The 13,803-nt window shown below is 39.2% G+C and overlaps 1 protein-coding gene across 11 annotated transcripts in view; it reads left to right on the forward strand.

The window, feature by feature from the left end:
* The window catches only part of TMEM87A (transmembrane protein 87A), a 57,932-nt gene that overhangs the window by 12,822 nt on the left and 31,307 nt on the right, over nucleotides 1-13,803 (forward strand). For 10 of the 11 annotated variants that reach the window (XM_010339588.3, XM_074393812.1, XM_074393811.1 and 7 more), the window contains one exon: nucleotides 10,676-10,793. In XM_010339588.3, the coding sequence (XP_010337890.1) occupies nucleotides 10,676-10,793 (118 nt within the window). Of the gene's footprint in view, nucleotides 1-1,648; nucleotides 8,532-10,675; nucleotides 10,794-13,803 lie in introns of those variants that run through there. The other variant, XM_074393819.1, reaches the window with a different exon arrangement.

The raw sequence follows: 13,803 nt of genomic DNA on the forward strand, positions 1-13,803 counted from the left end.
AGAACCTTTAAACTTCATCTAAAATTATCTGTGATAAAATGTAATTGAAAGAGAACTTAGAAAATTGAAATACGATCTAAAGCTATAAATATTCCTTACGTTTTCATAAATATACATTGTATGGATACTTATTTCATTTTCAAATTCGTAATGACTAATTCCTCAGAACATTGCCAGTAAAAAATTTAGAGGAAAGATGATAGTTATCCATCCATGTTGGGTTATGGTTTTTACAAAGCAGATTAAAGATTTTAATTTTATGACTTTATTTTGGTATAATATACATATTACAAAAGTTATTTCGTTTTGTTTTTTAAGGCAAGGTCTCACTCTTACCTATGCTGGAGAACAGTGGTGTGAACATGTTTCTCTGCAGCCTTGACTTCCTGGGCTCAAAACTCCCAAGTAGCTGGGACCACAGACACATACCACCATGCCTGCCTAATTTTTAAAAACTTTTTATAGCGATTGGGTCTCACCATGTTGCCCAGGCTGGTGTAAAACTCCTGGGGTCAAGTAATCATCTCACTTCAGCCTCCCAAAGTCCTAGGATTATAGGCATAAGCCACTGCGCCCAGCCTAAAAGTTACTTTTTTAAAGCATGTAATTTAGTGGGTTTTAGTATTCTTAAGTTGTGCAACTACCAGTTGCTATCTAATTCCAGAATTCTTAATCATCCCTAAATGTAACCCTATACTCATTATCAGTCACTCCCCATTTCTCCTGCCCGCAACCTCTGACAATCAGTAATCTATTTTCTGTCTCTCTGTATTTGCTTTTTCTGGAATTGTGACCACCTCACAAGAGGAATTATATAATACGTGGCCCATTGCCTAGTTTCTGGCATCTTTCACAGTTTACAGTCTGTCTTGACTATCGCTTCCTGCTTCCGCAGAGCCTTAAAATCAGCCAGCGAGTGATTAGAGCCTTCCCAGATTTCTCCTGGACCTGTGCATGGCTCAGTCCTGCACATACGGCTTTCTAGATTTCCAGGAATATTTTGGAGCTTTCCAAAGTCCCTATGGACATCTCATTCTCCGTTTTTTTTTAAGTTTCCAATCAGCCTCTTTATAGCCCTAGTTGATAATGTCACCTCAGGTAGCTGTGATCTGGAAGGATTGCTGTTCAGTGTTTTTGAGAAATGCTTTGAATACAGGGTTGTTGACACTGGGTGATCTCTGAGTCAGGTCAGATAAAGACAAGCCCTGAGAATGGAGCATTTCAGCAATTTGCCAGACAGCTTAGGTGATCAGTCTTTAACAGACCTCCAAATGTATTTTGTCCTTTGGGAGGCCTAGGTGGGCAGATCGCTTGAGGCCAGGAGTTTGAGATCAGCCTGGCCAACATGGTGAAACCACGTTTCTACTAAAAATACGAAACTTAGCCAGTCATGGTGGTGCACACCTGTAATTCCAGCTGCTTGGGAGGCTGAAGCAAAGAATCACTTGAACCTAGGAGGTAGAGGCTGCAATGAGCCAAGATCACACTATTGTGCTGCAGTCTGGACCCACCCCCTTGCTCAGTGGCTACTAAGCTGTTGTTTTTCACAGCTGTTAATAGTTTCAGGGACTTTGGTTTTAAGGAACTTGAGAGAGAGGGATGGGATTAGGGTGAACACAGACATCTCAAGCTTGCTTTTCTTTCCTAGATTCGTTTGCCTTTCTTGAAGAAACACTTCTTGGATTGCTGAAAGAATTTAATTGATTTCCAAAGTTCCAAAAGTTGATTTTGATAGTTTTTGCCAGTGCTTTTGTTGCTTTTATGGATGAGTAGATTTTCAGAGTTTCTTATTCTACCGTTCTGAAAGTGTTCCTACTTCCCAAACACCAGTTTTATTTGTATAGAATTTTAACTAAAAGTAGATTAGGCATGACAATCTTTGTTAATTTTTTTAAACAAAAGATAGTCATTAGGACTGGATGTAGTGGCTCATGCCTATAATGCAAGCACTTTGAGAGGTCAAGGTAGGCGGACTTGAGGTTGGGAGTTAGAGACCAGCCTGGCCAATGTGGTGAAACTTTGTCTCTACTAAAAAATACAAAAATCAGTTTTGTATTTTTGTTGTTGTGGTGGCGGACACCTGTAATCCCAGCTACTCGGGAGCCTGAGGCAGTACAGTCACTTGAACCTGGGAGGTGGAGGTTGCAGTGAGCTGAGATTGTGCCACTACACTCCAGCCTTTGCAACAAGTGAGCCTCTATCTCACAAAAAAAAAAAAAAAAAAAAAAAAAAAAAAAAAAAAAAAAGAGATATTCTTTTATTTTACTAATAGGTATATATTCACTGTCAAAATAGAGAAGATATACATAAATAAAAAGAAAATAGTAATCTGTAATTCCATGCAGTGATACGTTTATCTTCCTAGTCTTTTGTATATTGGCATGTTGATAATTCATTTTAAGAAGGGAATCTTACAGTATATATTATATAACATTTTTTGTAGCTTAGCAATATAACATGGACATCTCTTCAGTTTGGTAAATGTATTGCATCGTTACTTAAATGCTTGTAGAGTGTCTTATTGTATGAATACATTGCAATTTGTTCAAATCTTTATTTTCTGATCTCAGAATAATTGCATATTGGGGTAAGTTTTTAATTCTGTAACTTAAAATTCCTTTATAATTTTATTTTCTAATAGTTTTAGCAGTTTGTTGTGATTGCACAGAGCACATTCATAGTAACCAATTATATACCACTGTATAATATTTTCTTTTTACTACCAAATTGATACATTGAACACTACTGTACTTTTTCATGGCTGCTTAGTGTTCCATTTTATTATGATTTTAATAATTAACTCCCAATTGATGAATGTTGGATTGTTCCCAGATTTTCACTATTATGGATAAAGTCATGTTCATAATGTCTAGTTATATCTCTGTGTACATTTATAATCTTTAGGCTAACTTCCTGGAGGTAGAATTGCTAGATCCACATGTATGCACAGTTTAAAAGTTCTTTTTCATAGCAATTTGTGGCCCCAAGAAAGTGAGAGTGAGTGTCTTAGTTCATTTGTGTTGCTGCAGAAGGATACCTAGAGCTGGGTAATTTATAAAGAAAAGGGGGTTATTTGGCTCACTGTTCTGTGGGCTATACAAGAAGCATGGTGCCAGCATCTGCTTCTCGTGAGGGCTTCAGGCTAGTTCCACTCGTGGTGGAAGGAGAAGGGGAGCCTGTGTGTGCAGATCACGTGGCAAGAGAGGGAGAGAGGGAGAGAGGGAGGAGGAGGGGAGGTAGCAGGCTCTTTTTTACTAATTGCAGGAACCAATAGAGGGAGAACTCACTCATTACCTAAAGGGCACTTGCACCAAGGCATTCATTAGGGATTGGCTCCCATGACTCAAACACCTCTCTCTAGACCCCACCTCCAACATTGGGGATCAAATTTCAGCATGAAATCTGGGAGGACAGATATCCAAGCCATAGCAATGAGTTTCCATCTTTCCTCACAAAAACAATGCCTGTCATCATTTAAAATAGATTTTATGCAGTTTGTCTAGTTAAGCAATAATTTATTGTAAATTGTATTTAAACAATTATTGTTAACCTGGGCACTGTGGCTCATGTTGTAACTCCAGCACTTCAGGAGGCCATAGCAGGTAGATCGCTTGAGCTCACGAGTTTGAGACCAGCCTGGGTAATATGGTGAAATCTCATCACTGCAAAAAATTGAAAAATTATCCAGACAGTGGTGCACACCTGTAGTCCCAGCTACTTGGGAGAATGAGGTAGGAGGATGGCTTGAGCCTGGAAGGCAGAGGTTGCAGTGAGCCACGATCACACCACTTCACTCCAGCCTGGGCAATAGAGCCATACCTTGTCTCAAAAACAATAAAAAAATTATGAATGTGAACATTGATTTATTTACATATTGGCTGTTGTACTTTCTTCAGTTGTCTTCTGTGCACAGCATACTTTGAGTTTTACTCAAGGCTTAAGTCTTGTTCCAGTGATTAAACCTGGCTGAAAGGTGATCCTGTTGAATACCACAAGTAATATTTAGGAATACTTAGTCAAAATACTGTCAAAAGAAATAAAGGAATTATCTATCTTTTGATATTTCTTCCTGAAAACTGGGTCTAGGGCAAATATCTTATAATCTCATTTAAAGATATTCACAGACTAGGTGCAGCAGTAATCTCGGCACTTTTTCAGGCCCGTGGTGGCTAGATCACTTGAGGCCATGGTTTGAGACCATCCTGGTCAACATGGCAAAACCCTTTCTTTATAAAAGTACAAAAACTAGCTTGGTGTGGTGGTGTATATCTGTAATCCCATCTGCTTGAGTGCCTGAGGCCCGAGAATCGCTTGAATCCGAAAGGCAGAGGTTGCAGTGAGCCGTGATTGCACCACTGCACTCCAGCCTGGGTGCCAAAGAGAGACTCTGTCTCAAAAAAAAGGATACTCAGAAACTCAGTACCTCCATCCTATTTCATTAAAGTTCTGATTAAACATTTTATTGGCTGGGTGTGATGGCTCATACCTGTGATGATCCTAGCACTACTAAAAATACAGACACACCCACACACACTCTCTCTCTCTCTCTCTCTCTCTCTCTCTCTCTCTCTCTCTCTCAGCCAGGCATGGTGGCGCATGTGTGAAATCCCAGCTACTCAGGAGGCTGAGGTGGGAGAATTGAGGCAGAGATTACATTGAGCCAAGATTGTGCCACTGCACTCCAGCCTGGGCAAGACTCAAAACAAAAACATGTGTTTATGGAAGAAAGGACCTCTGTATGTCCCTTCTCCAAAGGAAAGATTGATAAAAGAGAATAATATTTTGATTGACTCAGTTTTTTGTATTAGGCAGTAATGTGATATATTTATAATTACAATTTTAAAAACTTAATAGACTTTATTTTTAAGAGCAATTTTATATTCACAACAAAATTGAGTAAAAAAATTCAGAGAGGCCGGCCAGTACAGTGGCTTGTACGTATAATTCCAGCACTTTGGGAGGCCAATGTGTTAGGATCATTTCAACCCAGGAGTTCAAGAGCAGCCTGGAATACATATTGAGACCCTATGTCTACGAAAACCAAAAGTTGGCTGGGTGCAGTGGCTCATACCTGTAATCCTAGCACATTGGGAGGCCGAGGTGGGCAGATCACCCAAAGTTGAGTGTTTGAGACTAGCCTGACCAACATGAAGAAACCCTGTCTTTACCAAAAATACGAAATTACCCGGGTGTGGTGGCTCATGCCTATAAATCCCAGCTACTCGGGAGGCTGAGGCAGGAGAATGGCTTGAACCCAGGCGGTGGAAGTTGTGGTGAGCTGAGATCGTGCCATTGCACTCCAGTCTGGGCAACAAGAGTGAAACTTGTTTCGGAAAAAAAAAAAAAGCAAAAAACAAAAGTTACCCAAGTTACCCAGCGTGGTTGTACATGCCTATGGTCACAGCTTCAGGGGAGGCTGAATTGGAAGGATCACTTGAGCCGAGGAGATCAAGGTTGCAGTAAGTCATGATCATGCCACTGTACTCCAGCCGAAGCAATAGAGCAAGACTCTGTTTCAACATGCCCCCTCTATGCCTGTACACTTAGCCCCCCAGTTATCAACATACTGTACCACTGTGGTATAGTGTTACAACTGATGAACCACATTGACATGGCATTATCAGCCAGTCTGTAGTTTACATTAAGGTTCACTCTGTGTTGTGCATTATATGAGTTTTGATAAATGTATAAAGACATCTTCACCTTTATAGTTTTATACAGAATAGTTTTGGTGGCTAAAAGACCTCTGGGCTCTGCCTTTTCATCTCTTGCTTCCCTCTAAACTCCTGGCAATCACTGATCTTTTTACTGTCTCCATAGTTTTGCCTTTTCCAGAATGTCATCTAATTTGGAATTGTGAAAATACATGGCCTATATAATCACAGTCGTGTTACTAGAAGTAAAAAGAAAAAAAAAGAAAATTAAAATTAAAAAAATTTAAAAACAATGTCGCCTGTTCAGATTGGCTTCTTTCACTTAGTAGTATGCATTTAAGGTTCCTCCATGTCTTCTGGTGGCTTAATAGTTCATTTCTTTTTAGTGCGGAATCATATTCCATTGTTTGGATATATCAATTTATCCATTCATCTATTGAAGAATGTCTTGATTGCTTTCAGGTTATAATAATTATAAATAAAGCTGTTGCAAACATTTATGTCCAGGCTTCTATGTGGACATAAGTTTTCAACTCCTTTGGGTAGCTATCAAGGAGCATTATTGTTAGATTGTATGTTAAGAGTATGTTTAATTTTGTAACCATTGCAATTTTGACAATGCAGTGCTTAAACAAAAATAGAATGTATTGAGAACAAAACTACTCTTGTTGTATGTCTCTCTGAGAGCATCAGTAAATGGATTGTGACTTGTAGCCATCTTACTCATGGATTTAAAAGTTCTGTTGAAGGGGACTTAACAATTTTGAGATGATACCATGAAGACAGTGCTTTAAAAATAATTCTGTTCACAGACTCAGCTGGGCTGGGCGCGGTGGCTCAAGCCTGTAATCCCAGCACTTTGGGAGGCCGAGGCGGGTGGATCACGAGGTTGAGAGATCGAGACCATCCTGGTCAACATGGTGAAACCCCGTCTCTACTAAAAATACCAAAAACTAGCTGGGCGTGGTGGCGCGTGCCTGTAATCCCAGCTACTCAGGAGACTGAGGCAGGAGAATTGCCTGAACCCAGGAGGCAGAGGTTGTGGTGAGCTGAGATTGCGCCGTTGCACTCCAGCCTGGGTAACAAGAGCGAAACTCAGTCTCAAAAAAAAAATAATAATAACAATAATAATAATAATAATTCTGTTCACAGGCTCACAGTAGACCTTGAAAAGCGGGGACAAAAAGGAAAAAAGAAAGTTCTGTTATCGGGAAGGAAATAATTAATAGTTGAGGTGGTAGGCCCTCGGGTCAGATGTTCTAGATTTTGAAATCCCAACTTCACAACTTAATATTTCCTTTGACTCAGGGAAATATTTTGTCTGTTTCTTACATAATAAAATGGAGGTAATAGGAATGATATTACTAAGAATTGTGGAGTAGTGAAGTCCAGGTCTCCATACCTCCACAAAAGCAACTAGTAAGCTGACAAAAACTGTCACATTCAACTTTCACAGAACTTTGAAATCTAGACAAAACTTAAGGAAAAAGTTCAACAAAGGAGGAAGCACTATATTACATTAAGAAAGTGCTGTGATGTTTTAACTTGTTTACCATTCCCCCCTTCCCAGTTCAGAAGTAGGAGGATGGCAACCTGCGGTCATGGTGCAGGTTGCTAGTGCCAGGGGAACTAATATAGACCTTTTTCTTAAAGACTTGCTGTTGTGTGTTTTCATCTGTCTGGAGACTGCCTGAAGGACCTGTGCGAGTTCCTCTGCCTTCCTTTTGCCCAACTTAGTGTTCCAGGGGCTGGAGTGGCTTGCTGGGTTGTGTTTCCCAAAAGCATTTGAAGGCAAAAGTATTGTCTGCATATGGAAGGGGATAACAGGGGGGATAAGCAGTAGAGAGATTGTCAAGCATGAGAAGGAAAAGGTCCAGAAAGGGGATTTGTGAGAGAACAGGATTTTTAAAGCTTCTGTATATATTGAAGTATGAAGAAACCCATATACATTCTCAGGACTGGACATGTGATCAGAGATGACCCTAAGCTTTCATTCTGGCTGACCTTGGGCTCTGTACAAGCAGAAAGTGAAGACTAAGGAAGGGCTTTAATTGGCCCAGTTAAGTATTGAAGGATTGCCTCGGGGTGCAAGGACTAGGCGAATACTCTGTTCTTTTTCGACTTTGGCTCCTGGTGTTCAAGAAATCTTTGTCAAAACACTAGCTAACCACTGAAGGAAGATAGATTCCAGTAGCCACACAGATCAAAGAATACAGACTTTTCAAAAATGGTTTACAAAAGTCACTAAGCAAAAGAGCCATAATCCATATTATTATTAGCAGCTAACAAACCCCAAGGAGGGGGCAGATTCTGGTTGCCAGAATTGCCAGTTTATAACATTCAGTTTTCAGTGAAAAATTACGAGGCATGCACAGAAACAAGAAAGTATGACATATTTACAGGTTTAAAAAAAATGCTTCTGAGGCCAGGCGCGGTGGCTCAAGCCTGTAATCCCAGCACTTTGGGAGGCCGAGGCGGGTGGATCACAAGGTCAAGAGATCGAGACCATCCTGGTCGACATGGTGAAACCCCGTCTCTACTAAAAATACTAAAAATACAAAAAATTAGCTGGGCATGGTGGCACGTGCCTGTAATCCCAGCTACTCAGGAGGCTGAGGCAGGAGAATTGCCTGAACCCGGAAGGCGGAGGTTGCGGTGAGCCGAGATTGCGCCATTGCACTCCAGCCTGGGTAACAAGAGTGAAACTCCGTCTCAAAAAAAAAAAAAAAAAAATGCTTCTGAGGAAGCCTCAGCATTAGACTTACTAGACCAGAGATATTAAATGAACTCTTAAATTACTCAAAAAGCTAAAAATTTAAAAAAAAAAAAAAAAAAAAAAAAAAACATGGGTGAAGAACCTAAAGGAAACCAGGAGAACATAGAAATAAAAATGATAAAAAGAATTAAGATGAGCCTGAAGAGACCTATGGGACACCCTCAAGTATATCAACATCCACATAATAGGAATTCATCAGAGGGAGAAGAGAGACAGAAAGGTATGGAAAGAATATTTGATTTGAAGGAATAATTACCAGAAGCTTCCATATTTGATGGAAGCATGAATTTCAGAAAGCTTGAGAAGCTTACAAATCTCAAATTACAAGCAGGAATGAAAAAGTAAAATGTTGTATGTCCATAAAATGGAATGTCATTCATCTCTAAAAATGAAGTACTTACACATCCAGCAATATAGATGAACTCTGAAAACATTATGTTAAGTGAGAGAAGCGAATGGTGAGAGGAAGGCGAAATGGGGAGCTGCTGCTTAATGAGTACAGTGTCTTCTTAGGATGATGAAAATGTTTTAGAACTACATAGAGGTAATATTTGCACATCGTTGTGCTTGGACCACATACCATTGATTTATATGCATTAAAATTGTGAATTTTATGTTCTGTGAAATTTACCTTAGTTTACAAAGGAATTAATAATATGTACATAGCCGTAATCCCAGCACTTTGGGAAGCCAACGCAGGTGGATCAGGACTTCGAAACCAGGCTGGCCAATGTGGCAAAACCCCAGCTCTACAAAACATACAAAAAAAAAAAAAATTAGCTGGGTATGGTGGCATGTACTTGTAATCCCAGCTACTTAGGGGGCTGAGGCAGGAGAATTGCCTGAACCTGGGAGGCAGAGGTTGCAGTGAGCCGAGATGGTGCAGCTGCACTCCAGCTTAGGCGATGCAGCGAGACACTGTCTCCAAAAAAAAAAAAGTAATAAATGTCATATGCTTAACAGAGTATCTGGCATATAAATGTTATTTTTAAGGGTCAGAATCTCTGCATTCCAGAGTTAAATTTAAACTTTCTCAAATCCTGGAATATGAGAATTGATTGGTTTATTTTGGAATTTGTAAGAGTTGGTTTTAAGACATATGTGATAATAAAGCAGCTAATTACACCAGCATTTTATAGGTTTATGAGTATGTTCAGATTCATTGGACATGGATTACCCATAACTTTGAAGCTGTAAAGTTTTCTCACAAATTGCCCCTGAGTTTCATCAGAGAGTATTGGCAGAGATAAATCAATATATGATTAGGAAGGAATTTGTGTTCTTAAGTTACTAAGATAACCTAGTAAATGGATACCTGGAGAATTGTTTGTTCTGCTTTGTTTGACATGGATTTTTATTATGAAATACAATTTTTGAACTATGTTAGCCTTTTCTTGATTGTAGAACATTTTAACCATTTGAGAAGAACTGTGCTCCATAGGAGAATGCATAAATACACGGTATCAGTTATTCATTTTGAGGGGTTCAAAGATCATAGAAGCTTACCCAGAGATCTCCGGATAAACATTTCTCCTTATAAGACAAGTTATAATTCCAAGGAAGAAACCAGTTATTTTCTGTGTTAATCTTTATCATTGTATCTTAGTCTTGCATTTGTGAAGACTGTAGTCTATGTGGAAAGCAAAGTCACTACCCCTCAAAGTCAAGGATTTGGAGACTGTTAATTTGTCTTCCTTGACTAATGACTCTTGCTTTCTGCATAGACTAGCCCCAGGTGAAATTTTTGATATCAGTGTGACACCATGTTAGCAGAAAATCTTATATTCTTGGGAAGCATATTGAACAAAGGGAATTTGATTCAGGAATTGGTGATTTTCATTCATTTTATTGGTACCATTATTAATTTTTGTGTAAGGTGATTTAAATAATTATTTGTTTAAATTCCTTTGTGATGTCTACATAAAACACAAACTGGTATCCTAGTGTAGCTTAAACAGAGATTAAATTTAGTAATTTTAGTTGCGGTTTTCCTCATTAAAAAAATATGTTAAATGTGATTTTTATGTATAAGATATGCAGTATCTTGTCTTTTAGTAATTCATAGTCTAGCCTACTTTATGTGCTAGGCTTGTTTGGTTTCTTGTGCCTGTTGTTTGAATGAATGGAAGAGAAGGACTTTACCATGTTTCTGGGCACATTGTGGGGCGAAATTTTCATATTTTATTATCGATTTGTGTTCTTAATTCATAAGATTTGCAGATATAATATCCTTTTCCCTCTCTAGGCAATGCATGAACCATTACAAACTTGGCAAGATGCGCCATACATTTTTATTGTACATATTGGCATTTCATCCTCAAAGGAATCATCAAAAGAAAATTCACTGCGTAGTCTTTTTACCAGTAAGTTCAGTTTGGGCTTTTTTGTAATGGTTATGTTATTATCTGGTTATGTCATTCTTGCACTTTACAGATGCTTTTTTATTATTATAGGTATCAGTTTTTATTTTCCTTCATTTGATACTCCTGCTTCAAAAATTTTTAATTCGTGTCATGTTTTCAGTATTCTGAAGTAGAATTATCAAAACTTGGTCAGCAAGCCAAAAATCAGGAAATTTTAAATTAATTAACATTGGTGGTTTTTAATGTCTCAAGAATTTAAGTGTTCTCCTTTCCAGGGTTGCTGCCTAGTTCATAGAGTTCAGATTCTCTTAACTCGAATTTGCAGGAACTTTCTAACTGGTCTTATTTCCTGTGGCTTCCCCTTCGTTTCTTTGTACTTTGCAATTTCCTTTCCTACCCTGCTTTCTTAAGCAGAATATCCAATGAAAACAATGATGGCAGCCATCGTTAACCTCGCTTCTGACTTTACTGGCTGTATTGGTATATTTCACCATTAAGTACTATGTTTACTGTAGAACTTATGAAATATTCTTTATTTGATTAAGAATGTTCTTTCCTGTTCCTAGTTTAATGAGAGTAGTTTCCTTTTTTTAAAAAAAAAAGGTTAAGAATGAATACTCAGCTTTATCAAAGAGTTTAATTAAACTGATTTAAATAGTTTAATTATATTGATTTAAATGATTATAAGGGCTTTCTCTTTTAATAAGTTTATATCATACTTTAAATTAACTGGTTGTTTAATATTAAATCATTGTTGAACTTCTGGGATACCACTACTTGGCTTTCACACACACACACACACACACACACACACACACACACTCTCTCTCTCGCTCTCTCTCTCTCTCTCCCTCTCCCCCCCTCTCTCCCTCTCCCTCTCTCCCTCCCCCCTCCCCCCTTCTCTCTCTCTCTCTCCCTCTCCCACTCTTCCTTCCCACCCCTCCCTTCCCACTCCTCCCCCACTTACTCATACATGTGTATCCTCCTGTCTCTTTAGGCCCATGACTTTCTAATGGATCATAGTATCAAGGCACAGTTACCAGTGTTCATTTTCAACCTTCTTTCTTTGACAAGGTTAGAGAAGAAGCTGTATTCCATCCTACTTCAGCTTCTTCATGCATCTAACCTGGCTCTGGTCCCTCTAATTTTTCTTTGAAATCTACTAGCTTCAGTGATCCCATAGGAACTGCATATCCAGCTAACATAGCCTGCTTTTGGCACAGGAGCCCAACATGATCATGGAGTCAGCCTCATGCACTGTTCTTAGTTTCTGTTTTGATTCTTGGAACTGTCTGTCTTGTTTTTGAGCTTGTATCCTTTTTTCGTTTTCTTTGTTGTTTTTTTTTTTTTTTTTGAGATAGAGTTTCGCTCTTGTTACCCAGGCTGGAGTGCAATGGCGCAATCTCGGCTCACTGCAACCTCCGCCTCCTGGGTTCAGGCAATTCTCCTGCCTCAACCTCCTGAGTAGCTGGGATTACAGGCATGCGCTACCATGCCCAGCTAATTTTTGTATTTTTAGTAGAGACGGGGTTTCACCATGTTGACCAGGATGGTCTCAATCTCTTGACCTTGTGATCCACCCGCCTCGGCCTTCCAAAGTGCTGGAATTACAGGCTTGAGCCACCGTGCCCGGCCTTTTTTTTTTTAAAAAATAGAGTCTCACTCTGTCACCCAGGCTGGAGTGCAGTGGTGTGATCTCAGCTCACTGTAACCTCTGCCTCCTGGGTTCAAGTGATTCTCCTGCCTCAGCCTCCCAAGTAGCTGGTATTATAGGCCTGCACCATCACGCCCAGCTAATTTTTGTATTTTTAGTAGATTGCATTTTTATAATCTACTGAATTTGTATTTATCTACTAAATTATTAAATCTACTAAATTTTTATTTAGTAGATTGTATTTTTAGTTTCACCATGTTGGCCAGGCTGGTCTTGAACTCCTGACTTAAAGTGATCTGCCCTCCTTAGCCTCCCAAAGTGCTGGGATTATAGGCATGAGTCACCACACCTGACCTTGTTTTCTCATTTAAAAAATATCTTACCCAACTTTTGTTTGGAATGGAGAAGCTCTAATACAATTTTATCATTTTTCTTCCCTTCATTGAAATGTCTACATTTTGCCACAAGGTTTATAAAACTCTTTACAACTTGTCCCAGTTTATCTTTTGCTGCCTTATGTCAAAACACTAATACCATATGGTATTATGTGCAGTCTGAGACTATATTTGTTCTTATTTATTTATTTATTTATTTATTTTTTTTGAGACGGAGTTTCGCTCTTGTTACCCAGGCTGGAGTGCAATGGCGTGATCTCGGCTCACCGCAACCTCCGCCTCCTGGGTTCAGGCAATTCTCCTGCCTCAGCCTCCTGAGTAGCTGGGATTACAGGCACGAGCCACCATGCCCAGCTAATTTTTTGTATTTTTAGTAGAGACGGGGTTTCACCATGTTGACCAGGATGGTCTCGATCTCTTGACCTTGTGATCCACCTGCCTCAGCCTCCCAAAGTGCTGGGATTACAGGCTTGAGCCACCACGCCCGGCTATATTTGTTCTTTAGATATACCACACACTTTCACAGCTGTTTTGTTCATGTTATTTCCTCTATGTAGAAGGCTTTTTACTTTGTTCTGGAAAATACATACTTATCCTTCTGATTCTGGCTGAGAGGAATAGTTTTCTATGTAGCTTTTCAACTCCCTCTCCCTTGCAAGGTGGTTACCCATTCAACGGCAGAAAACATCGTACTCATATTTCTATCTGCTATGTTTTCCATAGGCCTGTCAAATAGTAGGTGCTTAGTAAATGTATATTTTAACATAGAGTGGGGGCTAGCAGATTTTTTTCTTAAAGAGCCAGATAGTAAACATTTTCTCTATTGTAATTACGCAACTCTGCGATGGTGGTGCAGAGGCAGCAGTTACTAGTCTGCCTCTAGGGATGATCCCTGCTCAAATGAGTCAGAGTTAATTTATTAATCATACCTAGAATTTATCTAAATCATTTTATCAATACA

Source organism: Saimiri boliviensis, chromosome 2 (genome assembly GCF_048565385.1).
Source record: "Saimiri boliviensis isolate mSaiBol1 chromosome 2, mSaiBol1.pri, whole genome shotgun sequence".
Taxonomy (NCBI): Eukaryota; Metazoa; Chordata; class Mammalia; order Primates; family Cebidae; genus Saimiri; species Saimiri boliviensis.